The following is a 21,517-nucleotide window of genomic DNA, read 5'->3' as shown; positions in this document are numbered from 1 at the left end:
TGTGTGTTTGGCCCCTCTTCACATACAATAATTGTTTTCAAGTGAATATGTGTGTTTGCTTAGGTTGCGTGTGTATTTGTGCACGAGCCTGTGCACATGAATTGCCTCAGTCTTTTGTTCACATGGAGGCTGTGTGCTGTACCGATGTAAAGCAGTTAAATAGAACAATAACTGTGTGTATGTAAGGTGACATTTACAGGGACGGGCCTCGCTGTAATTAGGAATATTTCACTCTTGTGAAATGGCTGTATGCCTGTTCACCCACACAGCACATGCTTCAATGACTGGCAGGCTTCACCAAAACCACAAACTAATTGACTCATTATTGTGAAGTGAGAGCAAGACAGTAAAAAAAAAAAAACGACTGCACAATGGCGCGATCACCAAGCGCTGGCAAAACATATCACTGTTCAGCCTTGTCGTGATGAAGTTGGAATATTAATTTAGGTAATTTGCATAATGCGAGTACGGTGTGTGTGTGAGTGTGCGCGCGTGTGCGGCTGTTCTTCTCACCTCCTTCTCCTCCTCCTGCTCCTTTCTCATCTGTTCCAGGCGAACCAGCTCGGCCTCTTCTCTCTCCTGGGCTTCTCTCTGGAGAAGAAAGAAGAGCAACAGCAGAAACAAAATCAGAATACCAAGTGACATGCAAAGCTGAAGACTACTGCTATCAGGGGTGGGCGATACAGCCTTCTATCACCGTTTACATAATTTTATATCACGATAATGGTATACATCAGGTTTTAAAGTTAACAGGTGCAAATAAATACCAGTTTGGTTGGGATACTTCAATTTGACTCTCCTCCTCCTTGTCACTCTCGTCTTTTGAGGCGGTTGGCACAACAGCTTAAGGGAGATCCTATTCTAATAGTGTCCCCATAATGCGCCAAAAATTGTCATATCTGCTGTTGTGCCTCATGCAAATGCTCAGAAAGTTGTTGGATCGCTTGGTTGTACACCCGCACAAGCATTTGTATGACTCTTCAGATCACAGGGACAGCCAAACGGCTATTAAATAGTGGACGGACACAGCCACCACATTGGGGAAGGATGAGGCATTTTGCCGAAATATATGAGAGATCACTTTGTGAAAGCCAAAAAACAGGCCTAAGGAAAGAGTGGTGACCCGGGGGGAAAAAGGCAGATAATAATTTCAAAATGGAGGTGGCAACAGTAATAATTAAGTACACAAATGCAATGCTTGGTGGTATGTTGTTTTTACTGTTGCCAAGCAGCCTAGGTTACATTTTACTTCTGCCCTCTCTGCTTAGAGGTGCATGACCACCACCAAATGTCGCTCTCGGTTCAAGTGAAACTGTGGTAAGTAGTCCTGCTGCTCAAATCACTTTACCTTGTAAGGCAGCTGGATTGCAAGATCAAGCAAGAATAGCTCTCATGACAGAAATTTTATTGCCAATTCTCTACCTACATTTCTACTGTCACATGGTACATACTGTCATATCACTGAACCCTAGTTGCAAAGTTTTCAAGTGATTTTTACTTGATAAAGGACCTAAAACAGTTGATCAGTTGTCAAGATGAATTCCAAATCATCTTCTGTCAACTGACTAATCAATTAATGGAGTGATTGTTTCAACCCTAGAGTCACTGTATTCCATTAATAGGCTTGTTGCGCTCAACAGCATCACATCCTGGAAAAGACAGCAGCAACTGCAACTTACAGTTTTATGAGCAACACAAATTAGTCAAAACCATACAAAAAGAAAATGGAGGGGACGTAAAATCATAGTAGAAATGGAACTTACTAGGAAAGTTTTTGTGAAACCTCAGTGAATCAATAAACACAGCACATGCAGTATTAGTTATCCAATGAGGATTTTCCTTCATCATGACCGCAGATATTGACATTTTATTTTGATTATACTTGTAATAGTCAGAGTAAATATTATAAAGTATAACCATTATCATTATCTGTGCAGGTCCTGATATTAGCTTCAGCCAAGTACTTGCTCAAGATGAGTACTTTTTTTTTTTTTTTGGATTAAACCAAAAATCTCTGTACACTGTTTGGTACATATCACCTAACATGCATGGATTCATGTAGACATTTTGTTTTGTTTTGTTTTATTCTGAAATTACCTTTTTACGGTCAGCCTCTAAAGACAGACGGTAGGCCTCGTCCTGTTCTCTCTTCACTGTCTCTCTTGCCTCGCGCTCGTCCTGGGTAGAGAGGGGGAGAAAGAAAAGTGGGGCCCATTAACTAACAACATAATAAAGGACACACAAGGACAAAACATCTAAGGTGAGGTACCGGGTGTGGGAGCCAGACAGAACCGAGTGTGGTTAGGTACAAACACCAGGTATGAAAGAGTAGCACCAGAGGGGAATTCATTGTGACCGGGCTGTCATTTGCCAGACCCCGAGCCTCTTTTATGTTTCCTCATCTCAGTTTCACCGTCCCTTTCTCTTTCATTCACTCTGCGTCTCTCTTCCTGTTTGTACAGAGGGAAGGGGACAGGCGGCCCTCCTCTTTCTACCTGCTGTGGCTACAAAGTGATTTATAAAGACTAGGACTAAATACGAGTGTCCATTGTGTTAACAGTGCACAGCCATTAGTTTTCTATTTTCTGAAGGCCCATGCTGTGTGCCAGCCCGGATATGGCAAAGTAAGCTTATTGTGATGATCAGAGGGCTACTGTGAGGCAAAGCGGTGGCTAAGCAAAAGCACAGTGTGCATTGTTGTATTCAATCAGAAAATGCAAAGGATACATTTGTGCTTTTGGCTCGCATAATAGATGAACATTGAAAGGAAACTGTAAAAGAATGGAGGAGAGGGACAAAAGCATCAAAAGTGGCGACCTTCAATAGGCTGGCCCTGAGTCACGCAAACAAGTCGCACAGTAGCTCATGTTTGATACTCATTGTGAACTGTTGTGATATGTTTTCAAATACATCGTCTGCTTTGAATGACCTAATGTGCATGAGAGGAATGATGTGAAACTTTAATCTACCATGGATCTGCTCAAACACAATGGGACTCTAAAGAGCTTATCTTTGAAGGAAAAAAGAAACAGATTTTCTACATCTATATCTTGGCTACTTATCAAGTTGGCTAAACATGTGCTGTCTTATAGTGGTGCTAATAAGCTCAAAGTAAGAAATGCAGAGTGGCACATATTTAAAGCAACATTATGTAACTATCAGTGTTTCTACACATCTGCACTTTTCAAGCATTTGCATGATGCATTTTCAAGCTCTTCCAGCACCTTGTAGCTGTGGTAAATTCATAAACACATACTTATATTTCACTGCATCACATTAAACCAGCTAGCATTCTACCGGAGGACAACTAATTAAAGGAACACTGAACTATTCAGTCAGATAGCAATTTAGAATGAAAGCAATACAATTGCAATTTCAAGAGAGAAGGGCTGGTATTTTGCCAGAACCAAAGAAGAGTGAGCTGGCAATGTAATCAGGCATAGAGGCTTCATCAGGGAAGAGGAGAAGAGGCCAAAGGAGACGTTGATGCAGGAAGGAAGAGTGACCGAGCAGCAGGCTGCCAGACACAAGTTAATGTCAGACCGGCTTTTTATCACTGGCTACAGCTTCCTGAAATAAAAGGCTGCAGACAGATGCCTAGCTGGGCTTCTGGCTATTTTAGCAAAGTGGCCAACTTGCTAATTTTTGATCATAAGTGATGTTCTAATAGAAGATCTCATGCAAAGCTGTCCATATTTATGAGAGTGACTAGTGACAAGCACTCTGAAACTGCTGGTGCCAAATCGCAAAAAATACCAATGCTTACATGATGTTGCTTTAATTTTTGGACCAAATGGCTAAGAGTGACTTTAATTAGGACAAATTTTATGTTGGAGGTGGGGGGGGGGGGGGTTGGACAGTACTGTGGCTCCCTGTCACATCACTGCCAAAAAGTCCATAATTAAATCTCTGGTCCTTTCTGTGGACTTTGCATGTTTCCCTGATGTTGGGTTATGTTCCCCCCGAGTGCTTGAGTTTCCCCAAACACTAAAAGATATGCATGTTTGGTGACCAAAACCGAACGCTGGTTAGTTTTGGCTGCTCTTCACATGAAACGCATGTGAAATTACCCAACCAGAAAATGGCCCACTTTGCAAACCACAAAACCTGCAATGAGTCGTCAGTCTGCTACTAACTACTAAGCTAAAACACAGACAACCATAAGAATGACTGTCGAGTCAATAAGGTTGGTTGAAGGCACAATGTGGCTGTCCAGCTGCTCCATTTCCAGACAGACACAAAAGTCAGTGTCAGAGAGGAATGTCTGGGTTGGGTGGATGTCTGTGCTCGTGTCTGAGTTTGTCTTTGGAAAGGTGAGGTGGAGAAAAGGACGAGAACGAAAAGAAAGAGGAAAGGGAGCAAGGGAGAGAGGGAAGTTCACCAACGCCTGAGAGCTGCTACAGTGAAGATGGGATTAGTCCAGTGTAAGGTTGACTTCACCTTGGAGATGAGATACGTCCTGTCAGATACAGGATATACTAAAATCCTGTGGTTATTGGTACTAATCATGAATAATCACACTGGAACCTTACACTTCAACATCACTTAAACTCCCTACGCTTTCTTCTAATGACATTTTCATAAGCTATTACCTTCTGGCAAACCTCACTTGGGTAATTATCACACTTTAACAGCTTTTAAGAACAGCTTTACTGCAGTCTTATGCTATGGCAAATCTTATCTCTTATTTCTCTGATGGATCTCAAGCGAGGAGCCACAATGATTATAAATTCAGTGATAATAACACAGTGATAAGATATAAATATTGTGTGCAGATAATCTAAAAAAAAGGGAATGAAGAAATTGTCTGCTGCTTTCAAATGCACAAAAAAAAATCTGCCTGTATGAAAAGAAATTCATGTGCAATTATTTTCAAAACAAAATTTTATGTATTTGTTAGCCAACTATGGAGGAGTTAATTCCAGGTTTTCTTTAAGCACAATAACATACAAATATCAAAACAACTACAAAATATAGTTTCAATAATGCTATTATTTAATAAGATTATACAGTGACATAGTGAACCAAATCAGTCCTCCAGGGCTGGGTTTTGAATGTCAATACTTTTTTGTTACCAAGAAAAATGTGTCAGCAGCACAGAGTGTTAGACACTGTCAAGTAGTGAAAGGTGGCACCAGAAGACTGCTCAGATTCTTGTTTACTCATTCTCTGATCAGCCAGGTCCTGATTTAAATGTAAATTTTGCTAAATTTACTGTTCAAAGTCAGCAAAGTTCTTGTATGGCAGCTTGTGTTTAGACAACGTTTAAAATTTGAGAACTTTGGCTTATATTATGAAAACATGCTTATATTTACAAAACCCATACCAAAAAAGTTGGGAGGCTGTGTAAAGCGTAAATAAAAACAGAATGTATTGATTTGCACATCCTTTTCAACCTATATTCAATTGAATATGGTGCAAAGACAAAATATTTAGTGTTCAAACTGATTAACGTTATTGCTTTTTGTAAACACACACTCATTCTCAATTTGGCGCATGCAACACATTCCATCAAAGTTGGGACAGGGACACGTGTCACATCACATTGTCTTTCAAAATCATACAGTAAGAGTTTGGGAAATGAAGATACAACTTGTTTTGAAAGAAAAATTCTTTCCGGTCTCATGTCTCTGTTATTGTATTCTGCACTTCATAATGCACCACACAGGAGACAGGTCTGGACTGCAGGAGTGACACAACTCTTTTACTACAAAGCCACGCTGCTGCAACACAGAATGTGGCTTGATAGTGTCGCGTTGAAATAAGCAGGAAGGTCCATGAAAAAAGAAAAATCATCTGAATTGCAGCACATGTCGCTCCTAAACCCGTATGTACTTTTTAGCATTAATGGGGCCTTCACAGATGTGACAGCTACCCATGATGCCATGGGCACTAACACACCCCGATACCGTCACAGATGCTGGCTTTTGAACTTTATGCCGGTAACAATCTGGGTGATCCTTTAGTTCGGACACAACTTCAATACTTCCAAAAACAATCTGAAATGTTGACTCAGACCACAGCACCAACCAATTAACCAATTAACTTCAGTCTTTTGTTGCCCCTGATTTTTAAAAGAACAATCAAGTTGATTAGTTTAAACTTAAATATCTTGTCTTGGTACTGTATTCAATTGAATGTAAGTCAAAAAGCATCTGAAAATCAATGCATTTTGTTTTTATTTATGTTTTACACAGCATCCCAGCATTTTTGGACTATATCAAAATAAGGTAGTTAGAAAAGTATCCTTTTAGTATCTGTACTAAGAATTCAAATGACACCCAGCCTCAAGTGTCAACCCACAGTACACAGTCTGATCTGACACAAGTACATACTCTGAATACCTCTTGTTGCTTCTTGTCATTAATGATTATTTGATGTGTGACAAGAGTGACACATCCATAATGAATCATGAGCAATGTAGCAATAATAACAACATAAAGGGAACAGCTGTCACTCAAAACTCAGTGACCCACCTGAGGAAGTCTAACCCTCAGGGTGTGTGAGTGTGACAAGATTCATTCCTGAACCACAGTTCTCATAACTGGAAAAGCTATGACTAGTCATGTTAGCCTTGTTAGAGGCTTTTTGGATGACTGAATGTTCAACTGTTAAATTCCTGATGCCAACGGTGTGACATCTGTCACCTAAGGATACAGTAGACAAAAAGACACACAGCAATGTTAGAGAGAAAAGTGTGGGAATAAGAGAGGCTATGACAAAGGATTTTAATACTGACATAAAGACCAAAACATCTGTGTTTGTGATACATACGAAGAAGAAAAGGGGAAACTGTATTTTCTACATTGTTGCCGATTCTTAAACCTCTGACAATAAGTTATTAAAATGAAAGAGACAAAGAAAGCTTGGGAGGATTACTCTAATACTCAGCTGTCTGAAAATCTGTCTGGACAAAAACGCACAGTGTGTCGTTCATTCTCTCGTTTGAACTCACTGAGTAAACATATCAGCAAGTGGTTAGGAGGGTCAGGTGGAAGTCTTTCACAGCGGGAGGAACTCTGTATCACACTGTCCCAAATTTCTGTCTGTTTGTCCACTTTCTATTGGAGTAAAAAAGGGAGTTGACAGACACAGACCAGCACAGTGGTAACTACACACTGTAGTGAATGAGCCCTGTACCTTTAAAAACCTGTAGTGGGTATATTACACTAGAACTAAAGGGGAATGAGGTGAAATGGTTAAGTTTTCTTGTCATCACAAGTATGCTACTGTGTAACAATGCCGTCTGATCTGTCCCAGCATGTTGCCATTCATCTCTTAAGCAGGACGTGAAAGACGGGCTTGACTGTCCCACTATAGCCTTTGAATATAGTCATAGGCTACATCAAGGAAATTAGGGCATGAATTGTTTCTAGAGGTCTTTACAAGCCCCAGACAAAACCTATTCCAAATGTTGGACCTTGTCTGAAAAAGACCTGAGGATAATATAACCGAATTAATGTGTGGTTAGACCCAAAAGACTCAAATAGAGAGAAGACACAGACACTGACAGCAGCATGGAGTGCAATCAACGAACAGCCTCAGCTGAAAATATACTGCTAATTTTTTCCCCTGCAACTCACCAACTTCATTTTATTATTATTATGAGATTTAAGGGTTTAAGGGCAACCATTTGAAAAGTATGACATAGTATGACATATTACATACATAACATAAACATATGACATAACATAAAATGTTTCATGTTACAAGATAACTTACGATACTATAATGTCAAAACTATGTTATACCATAAAACATTCCACATTATTAAGAGCTAACCCATATCCCTATAATGTCATAACTTTTTGTCTAAACATGGTACTAATTTGTTTTTCTTTTTCTGGTGTGGCAGAAATACCCTTCTGAAAAAAAGGATATTGACACTGATGCTGGGACAGAAAATTATTATTTTTTGTCTAGAGTGAAGGTTTTGATTGGGATATTAGTAGGGATGAGAGTTTATTTCTGTCCACAATACGTATCTAAGATAAGCAGACTATTTCATTTAAAAGGAAAGAAGCTCCATCACACACAAGCAGGTTGCAGGCAGTTACTTTTCAAAGTAACACGTTTAAGAATCAGAGCTTAATATTTGCATCCTGACTGAATTTAATGCCTACCTCATCTTTGATGTCCTCTTGTTGCTGTGCTGTGAAGATCTCCATCGCTCCCATTAACCTCATCATCAGCTCATCCACTGTCGTATTGCCTGGAGAAGAAAAAAAAAAAATCAAATAATCACAATCTACAGTGTGTAGTTTCAGCTTTCTGCTTTTACATTATACTATTAATAAAGTCACAATTACCTTGAATAACATTTAGAACTTCGTTGGATGTGCGTTTGCCCATGACTATAAGGAGCAGGGGGAACTGGTCTGTCTTGTATGTCCGTATAGTCTGTGTCACCACACTGCCAAAGTGCCTCGTACACATGGTGAGTAGTCTGGAAGACAAAGAAACAACCCAATTAAAATTTATTCTTTAGTCTATTCAATCCACTTGAACACATATTCCAGAGCATGTAATTTTAAAAACATACACAGATCATAAAGCAGACACATACATACATATGCATATACATACACAAACATTTTTACAGGATAATGAAAAGGAGGCGTATATGTCAGGTTTTCCAACTGCAGCAGAAAAGAAAAATACACACAACTCGTGGCATTAAGGACTTTAAAACCAATTCTGCATTTTCTTATTCCATCAGAGTGACATGCTATCTCAATTGGAACCATAGATGAATTAGTATTCCTCACCAGACACCCAGAATTGATAGGGCAAGAGAGGATTTCTTATTCCATTACAAAGACAGAACTTTTTAAATTAACATTTCAGAGAGGGAAAAGGGTAGCAGGCAGCCGGGGCCCCGCCAAGCTCCCTGTAAATGTCATAATATTAATGAATTGCTATAGACTGAATGCAAATATAGATTAGCTTTTTCTCCCGCCTTTTAATAAGATCTACTTTAATAACTGGCTGGTAAAATAGAGAAGTAATGGAATGGATGGAGGGACAGCGGGTCAGAGGAAGAAGATAGATGGAAGGTGTGCTGTCTGAGAGGGGGTGTAACTCATTAAAACATGAAGCCAATGCTGAGCTACTTGCAGACTTTCTCAAACTGTGAAATTGAGTATTTGAGCTCATTGTGGTACTTTTTAAAGTAATAATCATACCAGTAAGTGCTAAAAAAATATAGAAGTGAAAAATGAGAAAGCTCCAGCGCCCGAGCTCAAAGCAGAACTGAATTTAAGATATTTCAGGAATATAACTCAAACTGAAGTTTTCAAAATGCTGAACTTTGAGTGACCCACGTCTCGCAATGAAGAAGTTGGGTACCCTAAATCCCATTGATCATTTTGTCCTGACATTTGTCCCCGTTCAGACCTCGACCCAGGCAGACCATAACAATAGTCCACAGGGAAACTCTAACCTGTAATGAAAGGCCAGGGAACAATGGACACTAACTTGAAGGGTAACCCAATCTTAAATCTCCCATCAAACACAAGCCAACCTGCTTCGGTTTCTATCTCAAAACTAAGGAAGTCAGTCCACTACGGTAAAAATCACCACCACAACCTAAAAACTATTCAATCTGGAATCACAGTCTAAACCTACTATCTATCAGAAGTGTGACCAAGTCATTGTTTTCCAAGTGTCAAGAAAAGGCTCGTTTCTGCCACATTTATGTAGAAAAATAGATATGTCTCTTTGAAACGATGTTACCATCAAAGAAAAAGAAGCGTCAAAGTTTCTGACAACAACAAATATGGCAACACTGGAGGAGGTCGTAATAATGTACCTCTAGAGAAAGAGTCTAAAGCGAAGGCATTGTTGATAGCAGTGGTCAGTCAGTCAAAATAAGGACAGAGAATTCTTTTCACTAACTAAACGATGATGAATGTCATTTCCAAAACTTTTTAAAACTACTTCTTCGTCATGTCCTGTGGTCGTTTCTAGCCCAAATTATTTTAACTACCAGAGTTACTGCTCTGTTTCATCCGTAAGCTTTCAGAAAATGTGCACAAATACAGACAAAACGAACCAAGAGTACGGACAGAAAGCTTTGTCTGTATCTGTATGCATATCTAAGCTTTAGCATAAATGAGCTTTAAGTTTCAAGTCTTTGACCTCAAGTCCCAAGACAAGACAGGTAAGTCTTGAGTCAAGTCCCAAGTCCTTTACTTTGAGTTTCAAGTCCTAGACGAGTCATAATGTAATAATGAGTTTCCAGCCTCACTACCTTACAAAGTTACTTGACTGTTAAGCTAGAGTTAGCTAAGCATTAGCTCACTAACTATTTTAATATTAGCCTTGACTTATTTTTCTTTCTTTCTTCATTTGGTGTACTGCAATTAATTTTTTGTTGACGACTGCACTGTTTTGGTACGCATCTCTGGTATCATTTTTTTCCTACTGGAGCTTAGTAACGGAGCGTTAGCTCTTCATGGTTCTCTCCTGTAACTTGTTTGGATACTTTTGGATTGGTTCAGACAAAATGGATCTACAGATTGTGGGAAACCGTGTCAACTTTCTGGGAATGAACAGCATTTAAGTTAGTTGATTCAGGAAATGGAGGGAAATTAATTAACCCTCACTTTTCCAAGTAGATGGTGAAATCCCAAGTCCGAGTCAGGTCATGAGTCACTGGTGTTTTTAACTTTCAAGTCTAAAGTCATCACATTTGTGACTCAAGTGTGACTCAGGTCCAAGTCAACTGACTTTAGTCCACACCGCTGCTATGTATCCACTGTAACCAACAATGACAGAAGTGCTGTGAGGAGGATATGAACTACCTGTGGAACAAGTATGGACACAACTCTGAGGCCAGGAGGAAGTCAAGCTACTGCAGGAACTGAGGTGAACAGTTCAGCACCATCTCATCCACCCATAACATAACGTGGTAAAGAATGTAGCATCGTCTGTACCAGACCTGTGGCCTTTAAAATCCTTCAGGGGTAACTAAAAGTAGAGGAAACACCTGCATGGGACTCGCAGCTAACGTGAGTTTCAGCCTTTGCTCCAATGATTAATTTGATTGACAGCTTCTAATTTGTGTCACCCATCCCATCTCCACGTCTAACTGCACATCCAGACAGCTAAAATAGTTAATGTTTCCCTGGTCTGTCACATCGTATTTCTTCACATCAAAGTGTTGCGTGAAGATGCGTGTAGACTGGTAAGACCTGACATTTGCTCCAGTGAGCAGCTGATGAGTCAGGCTAGTACAGTAGCACTGCAGGGAATGTTTTTGCCAGCCACCTGTACGGGAGTATGTATGGGAACCGGATGCTGATAGCTCACTGTGTCATACACACTTTGTTTCAGAGCAAACTTGGACATGTTTTGATTTGAAAATGACATTTTGTTCTCCCTCTAAACCAGTTATGATTTCAGGTCAGAGGATGTCAAGAAGAGAAGTGAAGTGTACAGAACAGGTTTGCATGTTGGTTTCTGACACCAACTTACACTCAAAGGTCATTAACAAAAACATGAACACCTGTGTTGCTCAATAATTGTACTGGTCTGCATTGCACTGTTCATATTATTGTGTCAGGCTCCTGCACGCTATTGAAGGTCCAAATCTCTGCAAAAAGAATCTGCCAGAGAGTTTGCATCTGTGCATGAGGTTCTGGTTGCTGAAACTGAAAATGATGGCCATTTTCAGTCACCTTATTTTTTGAGTAATTATATACAATAAAGTTAAATGTCCACAAACACATCTCTCTCACATCTGTCAAGCCTTTTTATAGATATTTCATGGTTTGTTTTAGCCTATTAATTTTATCTCTCTTGTTGTGCTGTGTTTGAATTCTGTGTCCTGAGTTGAAATTTAACTTAATTTTTGTATTCTTTATATTTTTTTTTGTCTGTGTGAAGCAGCTTGTGACTGTGTGTTTTAAAAGTACTATATAAATAAAGCTTTATTAACCAACTTATTTCTACTTCTGTAATTAAAATGTGACATGAAAGGATGTTTAAAAGCTTTATTACAGTAACCAAACAAATTTCCTCATAGTTTGTATTTTTAGACTTTGCAGATGCCATACTCCGTTCCTGACACACAAAATACCACTAGTGCTGCTGTTGTCATGTTCTTGACAAAAATAAATCCAGCAAGTCACTGATTGTTTGTTCATATGATCTCTTTGTGCCGATTCCTACCACAGGTCCATTGGCCCTTCAGCATTGAATTCTTGGATTGTGGATCCCTCAAGTGGCACCAGCATCAGCTTGTCCATCATATATTGCACTTGTTTAGGATGTTTTCATCCCACTGTTAAACAATCTAATTTTCTTCACCATTGTGTTTTAAACAGATGCCTGTGCACATGCAACTAAATCCACTAATGCACATGCAGCATTGTCTGGTTCTGGTTCTCATGATACATATATATATTATAAGACATATGTCTGGCATTTGTAGACATTTTAAAGCAGAAATGTTACATATGAGAACTATAAAAATTGGTTGCCACTGATAGCATCCAAAGACCATAAATGAATTGCAGATTTTTCAAAATGGTTGCTAATGGCATCCAAGCAACTGGTACTGTCGAGCTCTGTTAGGAGAAAATAATGTCACTTTAGTTTACTTTTTAGAAGTGCTTGTACAGGTATGTTAGCATGGAATAAAATGTGTAACAAAAGATTTGGGTAAGAACGGCACACACTGATAAAATTAGCTACTTTCAGTGCGTTTATCTGTTGATAGATTCAATATTTGTCATGTGCAATGACAGTACAGCATCTGTACGATACATCAGATTCATTTCCCATGGGTGACTATTACGCAGGCAACCAATCAGCAGAACTGCATTTATGCATAATTAATCATTTAACTGGGAGGCCTGTGAGAATTCAGAGGAAAGCAACAGGCACATTCCAATATCAGCAGGTTCATCTCTCACACACACGCAGGATACCTTTCTAACAGCCTGTGCGATTGATGCCAATCACCAGTCACTTTGGATCAACCAGAGAGCGTGAGAATGCAGAGAGGCAGTGTATGTGTGAGTGAGCGGGTGTGCACATGTGCATGCATGCGTTAGCAGCAAAGCTGTGACTAGCTGTGTGTGATGAAAAGCTCCAGATGTTGCCTGCCTTTTAATGCGCAATAAAAAGGCTCAGCTGGGGCAAAAAGCAAAGGAGGCCAATGGGAGAGAAAGGAGAGTGGAATGAGGGAAGGAGGGAATTTCCTTAAAAGAAATAATGGAGGGGTGAGGTCAGGGTGCGAGTCTTTCTTAAATGGCTGCTACCAGAGGGCAGGCTTAACTCTGGAGCTTCTGGGGAGAGGGAGAGTTTGAGGTAGTGGGATAAAGAGAAGGAAAATAAAGAAAAATGGAAGGATCAGGAAGGAGGTGAGAGGAGAAGGAAAAGATGTAGCAGAAAGATGAGGAGAAGTAGGAGAGAAGTGAGGAGGCTTGCCCTGGGCACAATGCTAATGAGCAAACCTAATCAAACCCTCAGCAGGTCCACCTTTACTGCCACCTCTCTGTAGCTCAACACTTGAACCTGCAGGGGATCTGATCATCTATTGCAGACTAGATTTACTTTCAAATTCTTTTCAAATATTTTTCTACAGTCTTTACTATCCAGATATAAATATATATCCTCGTAGCAGGAGCTGTGTAATAAACAGGTGTCGCACAGACCTGCCAGTTACCAACACAGACTGCTGGAGCTGCACCAGCACTCTGAGCGTAAATGGAGAGATAGAGATGTTTGGGGCTCCGAGGGAGTCCTTCATCTCCCACTGACCCTCTATTCAGACAGCTTAGTCAAGATTGCCCAATCAGGGGCCTCACCATGCAAACACAACGCCTTTTGTTAGCATGCAACCTCTGAGCTTCAAAAAAGAGAATGAAGTAGAAGACAGAGATACAGGGTGTGAGCAATGGAGTGAGAGCTGAATGCCAGCAATTAAGGACATGTCCACACTGACGCAAATAGATTTGAAAACGCTGTTTATGTGTCAAATGAGGTTCCGGCATCCACACTAACATTTTAGATCATTTTCTAAAAGCTTTCCATCCATATAGAAATGACAAAATGAGGCTCTCATCATCATCATAATAATTATAAAACACAATAAACTAAAACTCCATTAACCTTCTCTGGTAGACAGATATCAGAATGGTTTTAAAAGAGTATTCTGACAGTCTGCAGACAATCAAGCTGCTCTCCTATAGATATATATTCAATATCCTCTTTACTAGATACAGTTCACTATGCAAACAGTCCACTCCCCCTGACATTACTTCACATATAAATAAAACATAAGGATTAAGCATGCAGTCAGGGCTTAGACGTCCAGTTATTGCTCTGCTTAAGTTCTCCAGAACTGCACTTATCTAAACTATATTGCTTTATGCTATCAGTTTAGGGTGAGAAATTCTAATGTTTTAAAAGTAATATCACATAATCAGCAAACAAAAGAGTATACTGAAGTAAGTTACGTCTTTATTCATACCAAAACTGCAATGTTGAATAAAGGCAGCGAGACAAACAGAGATAAGACTACAAAATACAACATGACATATGTCCCCTTCATCATGCTGTACTACCTGGCTTTGTTAGCTTCTTTAGTGACGTCCCAGGCCCATGTAATGAAGTTCTGGCTCAGGTAGGAGACAATGGAGTCAGCACACATCATTTGGGAGCAGAAGACGTTGCTGAGGACACTGTCATCGTTGTGGAGGTAGATGGCCAGCAGCTTTCTCTGTGGAGAGGAGCAGAAATACAAAGAGGAAAAAACTGAATTAGAGGTTAAAGAAGGAAAACACGTGCAAAATGTACCACTGATTCCCTCTTGGTGTTAAGCTTGCTGACATGAAAAGGCTCTTCCAACTAAGGACGTCTAAAGTATGGATACTTTTTCAATACCATGTGTTTAAAATGATTACAGATCCTTTAATTATCGTGTCAAACATACCAAAAGCTATAAAAAATGATTGTTCGGACTGAAATATGTGTGGCTTTTGTTGTACCAGAACTGTATACAGGTTGTTAATAATAATTACTATTATAATAATAAAAAATCTAATTATGTATCTTGGATTTTGCTGTGGTAGCAAAAGAGGTACCAAGTGGTTTTAGGCAACTGGACGAAAAGATCAATGATTTTCTAATTTAACAGTCTGCAGAGCGAGAATCGCTGCCCGGTGACACATTCTCATTCACAGCAAAGTACAAACCCTCAACCCTGAGTTGAAGGATGCGCAGGAGGTAAACAACCCAGGGAGGGAGGTAACCAAACCAAGGTTGGTGATTGTTGGAACAGTAGAAAGAGTTTTGCGTGTTATACAATGATTTTTACACTTTAGGGTGCATTCAAATGGGGTCGTGAGTCATGATCACAACATCATGAACTGGAAGTTTTCTATTCGCTCCGAGTTCACGACATTCTATTCACAACTTCTCCGTCGTCGAGTTCACGAGATCCATTTGAATGTAACAATAAGTTGTAGTTTGGTAAAAAGGAAAAACTTGGATTCAGAAGGTGTACAGCTGAGAATATATTTTTATATCCATTTTGTTTACTTATAGACGTAGTGAATGAACTTAGCGTAAGCAATGTAGCTGTTAAGAGCTCCAGTTAAGAGTTGTTGATGGGCTGACAGTGTCCAGCTGGTAAATTTTAACATATCACCCAACCCTCTTATCGAGTGTCTTTTTTTTTTTTTGGCTAGCATTGCACCAAAGTTTAAAACTCTTGAATTGTGAAAACTCAAATTGCAACTTTGTTTTTTAATTTGGAGTTCATTAATTTTAAGGGGAAACAAATTGTAAAGTCGTTCATTAATAAATGGATGCACAGCTTTTGTTACGTCTGAGGAAAACAGACATAAAAGATTTAGCCTAAATTGTGACACAACAAGTCTTACAAGTAACTATAACGCAAACACCTTTGAATATAATGGAATTTAAAGTCTATAATTATTATTATTTTTTTTTTAAATCTCTCAGCCTGGAATGAGTGTCTCATCACTGGAGAGAAATTTCCACATTACATGACTAAAAACTGACATGAGAGACCACTGGGTGCCGAGCCAGCATGACTTCTGCAGACCACAGCAAGGCCACAACTGGCAAAAAAGCAAATACCACGCAAAATCAAATGGAGAGCGGTGTAAATAAAACTTCTCTAGGAGGCGACGAAGATATGGAGAAAACAAAACAGACAAATCACTCTATTTATTTTACACCAAATGCCAGCAGCCTGTTCAGGTTAGTAGCGGCAGGGCCAGACAATATTGACGAAGCTCCAAATCCAAGGATATTGACACCATCATATAAGCCTGGCAGATTCTCCCTACTGACAATCTAATTAAAAAACAAACACACCCACAAACATAAAAGGTTCCAGGGGACAATGTTGGAAATAATGCTCTCTAAATTACATGTCACTTCTCTTGATATAAAAGAACAAATAAGAAAAACTCTCTCGGTCTCCGCTTAGTGCATTTTTAACCATGGCTGTGAGGGGGGAGTCAAGAGGTCTGTTTCTCAGGAGCAGTAATCTAGGCTACGCACGCCAAAAAGCAAAAAATCTACACAGGGCGTAAAACGTGAGGGGAAGTGAAAGAAGAAGTTGTGCTATACTGTGGCCTGTGTAGAATGGGAATGGGAGAGCACTGCTGTGTTTGCTCAACGATTAGTGCTTTAGAATAATCTCCACGGCTCCTAGAGAGAAGGAGCCGGGGACTCATTCATCGGGCCGATTCAACGGCCTGAAAAGATTAAACACTCATGCTGAGAAGACAAGCAAATTCAGTCTTGAGAGAGGAATGAGTGTGAGGGGAGGGAGAGTTTTACAACGTGGAGAAAAAAAACAACCTGATACACACTCAAACACTGACGTCCCGACACACACATGCGCAGATGCACAAACTTAACTGCGTGGTACCCAAACTCGCACACATGCATGCTCAATTAGAGCAAGTGTAAAGACTAATCAAAGTGGGCATTTTGGCAAACTGAACACCTTCATCTTAGTTAAACTGTCCGTACCCCTCTGTTCCATCTCTGCTTTCAAGTCAGATCTTTTGTATTGCCTGTCTTAGCAGGGAGGAGCAAATCCCTCCGTTCAGCTAAATTACTAGGTCCAACCTGAGCTAGATAGTGACCCCATAGCCCCTTCACACACCTGTTCACCTAAATCTGAGCATGCTTTGTGCGTGTGTGTGTGTGCGTGTGTGTGAGAGTGACTAAAGACGCAGTCGAACAGCGTTCGCCTTGTATCAGCTCTGACTGAATCAATGTTCCTCTTACTGTAACTGTGGATTAATAAGAGCTTGAGTCATCACATCAAATTTATTTATTTTTTTAATAATCAAAATTTACAATGACAGTATTTTTAGAGTGAAGCAAAACCTCATTGGCTTGAATGGAATATCTTGTATTGTGTTGTGGTGTGGTTGAGGCCTCTGGAAAGATAATCTGTGATCAATAAAACTGATTTATGTTTACTGCACTGTACCGTAGCAACAATCGTGGGTTTGGCCTTAACTCCCTATGAATTCAATACCACAGTGAAGCTGAAGGCAAAGTGGACATAGACGACCATAAAGTGTGTAGTGTTGCCAGACATCAATGCAAGTAATTTTTGAAAAGGCACTCTTTAATGAAAGCTTTGTCCCTGTACTTTATTTTAAAATAGAATAAGCTTAGTTACAGGTCAAAAGTTAGAGGTGTGCAGAATTTAATGGCATCTAACGGCGAGGAGTGTTTGGCTTGTCCATTCTGGGCTACTGTAGAAACATGGCAGTTCAACATGGCGGAGTCTGTGGAAGAGAACCCACGCCCTCTGTAGATATAAAGGGCTCCTTCTAATGTAACGAAAACAAAGCAATCCTTATTTTCTGGTTATTAAACACAAATGAAAACATGCTTATGAATATTACATTAATTTCAACCTTATTCTACCAACAGACCCCCGAAAAAATCTTACACGCCGACTTCAATTCTGTCTAACCAATAATAATGAGATATTCTCTATGGCAACGGAGAGAAATCATTTTTAACTTTCTATAATGTTTCCAAAAGAATTAGTCTGTATACTGCTGTTCAAATGATACAATTAAACAAAAGGTCTTTCTGGTGGTGGTAAGAGAAATTACATTTTTCAAGCAGGAAATCTCAAAAAGGCAAAACTCCTTCACTCCTCCTCTCCTCCTTCTCTACTCCAGAGCCTGTCCACCTTCTAAGGGTGGTAACAAGAACCCACCCAGGGGGTTCACTGGACACCTTGTATAAGCCTGATTAAGGCCAGATCTGAAATGTGCTGTTTTGCGAAAAAAACAAACAACAAAAAAAAACAATTTGTTCAGTGTACTGCAAGTGTTGTGGGAGTTTTGCCATTTAGAGTCCTCCTGTAAGTAGGTGACGTTGTGCCAAACACCTTAAGTTGCTTCATGCAGGAAATCTGAAATAACTCTTGACCCCATGGTAAACTGTATAAATTACAGTTATTATAGGGACAGTTTACCCCAAATCAAAAATGCATATTCTTCCCCTGGACTGCAGTGTTATTTATCCATCCATATTTTTTGATGAGGGTTGCAGAACTTGAGAAATATCGCCTGTAGAGATGTCTGCTGTCTCCTGATTTAATGGGATGAAATGGCACTAGTCCTGTGGTGTTTAAAGCACAAAAAAAACATCTGAAAAATTCAAAACCAGTGTCTCTTCCCAAAAGTCATAACCCAGTTGCTCGAGATAATCCATAGCAATGCAGCCAAACTAATCCCTTATCAATAACACTATTAAGGGTCACACGCATGGCTGTGGAGTGCACTCTGCATTAAAAGGTGCAGTTAATATTAATACAAGCAAAATCCCAGATAATATCTTGTCTCATATTGCAGTATGTTGTTTGACTTATACATTAAGGTCCTCTGTAGCCTTTTCTGAGTGTTGTACCTCATTTTTCTTTCATCTTTTCTGTCAGTCTCATGTATCAGACATTTAAAGCATTACCACAAACAGATAAGCGATATATATGTGACATTATCATATATTCAGTTTGAACGTTCTTTTGGGGAAATTTGGAAGGCAGCTCTGGAGCTCAAGTGGTGTCTTTTTCCTGACAGACAGCTAATGGTTTAAACAGAGGCCTGTTTTCTGTGGATGATATCTGTATCACATCAAAAACAGGCTTTTAATCACAGATTCGGTGTGTTTAACAGGACCAGAGGAGACTGGAGAATGAGATACAGACATGCACAGAAAGGCACAGAGGGGAGGAAGGACAGAGGAGTTCAGATAGTGATTGCTCTACAGATGGCAGGCTCAGTCTGGAAAAGCAAACACTTCAAAATGAAGAGCTCAAATGACTGATCTAATGACCATGAACACACAGTGGGAAAACACATTCAGATCGATGACCAACCACACAGGAAGCTCTCCACACTGCTGAAAGCAATTTACCTCTTTATGACTGAAACACCATAAAATCCTGAACACTCCGAATTACTTTGAACTAAATGCTTAAAGCTAAGTAAGTATCTGTTCGTCAAGGTTTTTTTTTTTTTATTATAATGTATGAGTTCTCTCTAGAACTGCCCATGTGGGTTCTAGATAAAAACCCTTGGAATATAAATTTGCCCTAGGGGGTTCTGGATATAACTCCAAGAGAGGGGTCTGGGTGGAATCATTACACCTTAGAAGGGCTCTCTATAGAACTACCTGAATGGGTTCCAGATGAAACTCGTGGTATAAAAAAAGGTTCTTGGTAGAACTGCCCTGGGTGGGTCCTAGTTGAAATCTTTGACATATAACAGGGTTCCTAACAGAATCCCCCTGGGAACCTTCTTATTAGCACCCTTAGAAAGTGGACAGGCTCTGGACAGAACTTCAAGAGAAGGTTCTGGGTGGAACCATTAATCCTTAGAAGGGTTCACCACAGAACCCCCTGGGTAAGTCCTACATGCAACCCTTGGCATGGGTGGGTTCTTACTAGCACCATTAAAAGGTAGAAAGGTTCTGGATAGAACTCCCACAGATGGTTCTAGGTGTAACCATTTATATTGACATCTAGGGAGAACTCTCTGAAAGGGTTTCAAGTGGAACCTTTATAAAAAGGTCAGAAAGGGTTCTCCTATGGGGACAAGACAAAGAACCCTTTATGGTTCTAGGTAGCACCTTTATTTCTAAGAATGCAGGAGGATAAAATGTAGGTTAAATATACTCACATACTGGAATCATCATACCTTAATTTCCTGCATTTTTACTCTACATTGATGTAACTCTGAAGGCACATATTAATGAATGAAGTAATGTTTTCATGCGCAATCAATGAACCATGACTGAGTATTGCTTCAGACTTACAGCCATAGATCTGACAGATATACGTACATCTATATGCCATACGCCACCCTGATTCACCACTGCTCTTTCCTCTTGACTCTGCGAGGCGATTGCTGGGTTTTAAAGCGGATACTTGGCAGTGATAAATCCCTGAACTCCCCTCTCCAGTGAGGCTATGAATTTTGATGTGTCTTTGTGTGTGGCAGACAGAAGAGCGGCGTGGAGAGCGGAGGAGAGCGGGGTTAGAGTGATTAACCACTGCGTTGATGGGGATTTAGTGAGGATCGTGGTTAGTGATGGGTGGCCTATCTCTCTGTACTCTCTGACTAACCACTGATCCCCAAGAGGGTTCAGCTCAGCTCAGCTCAGCTCTGCAGCCCAAAGCATTTTCATTAAGGATGGATTGAGTCTATCTCAACAGTCCCCCAACACACACCTTCAGAAACACTTCATCAAATGTAGTGTTTTGCTTAGTGATTAGCCTCTCCCAGGCTTTGAGCGAGTGAGACTGATTCCTCTGTTTATAAACCCACTGAGTAGACCCCTTCAGTCAAATCTGCCCTATTCCAATATCCCTTTAATGAAGTAGGCTTTTTCTACGGCGAGGACACAAAAACTAGATTCCTTTTCAAATGGAAGCAAAGAGCAAAGCGTAAGATGGCTGGATAGATGGAAGAAGTGACGGTGTAATCGTGCACATATGCTACTGTGTAATGAAACCGTCAAAAGCAGCATGTTTTTGGCCTGTCGTCTAGGACGCTTGTGACAAAACAGGACAAACACAGAACAGATCAAATAGCTTCTGTTTTCATGCACAATTCTTTGCACATACCCAGCTTCCCTAAAGCCATTCTAACCGCGGCACAGTTGGCAGACTAAATCAAGCTCACCCAGAATAAAACATAATACAGTGAAAATGAATACTATTTCGCCCCTGCGCTTTGTAGAGCACAGTGGTACAGTACAGAGTGTGTGAACACCAGGGAGACATCGGCCATATTGTGCTGGCTTAGGAGAGGAGATCAGCTGGGAAGCAGGCGAGACGCCAAGCTTCTCTTTAGGTTTTTTCCATCCCTGTTTATTTCACACTCTCTCCATCCCTTAAACTTATCCTCCAACCTCTCATGCTTTTATTCCTCTCTTTCTTCTCCCTCAGTCTCTTCCTCTGACTCCACTTTTTTCACCCTCCTCTCCTTTC

At 40.1% G+C, this 21,517-nt stretch overlaps 1 protein-coding gene across 1 annotated transcript in view; it reads right to left on the bottom strand.

Annotated features, from left to right (window-relative positions):
• The window catches only part of faf1 (Fas (TNFRSF6) associated factor 1), an 89,097-nt gene that overhangs the window by 18,829 nt on the left and 48,751 nt on the right, over positions 1-21,517 (bottom strand). Inside the window, exons 13-17 of the mRNA XM_084723488.1 lie at positions 14,577-14,731; positions 8,310-8,446; positions 8,124-8,212; positions 2,098-2,178; positions 514-591 (exon numbers count right to left, since the gene is read on the bottom strand). Of these exons, the coding sequence (XP_084579614.1) occupies positions 514-591; positions 2,098-2,178; positions 8,124-8,212; positions 8,310-8,446; positions 14,577-14,731 (540 nt within the window). The remainder of the gene's footprint in view (positions 1-513; positions 592-2,097; positions 2,179-8,123; positions 8,213-8,309; positions 8,447-14,576; positions 14,732-21,517) is intronic.

The sequence above is a fragment of the Lutjanus erythropterus genome, chromosome 7, assembly GCF_056507025.1.
Source record: "Lutjanus erythropterus isolate fLutEry1 chromosome 7, fLutEry1.hap2, whole genome shotgun sequence".
Taxonomy (NCBI): domain Eukaryota; kingdom Metazoa; phylum Chordata; class Actinopteri; order Lutjaniformes; family Lutjanidae; genus Lutjanus; species Lutjanus erythropterus.
This window is presented reverse-complemented; position numbering and strand designations above follow the sequence as displayed.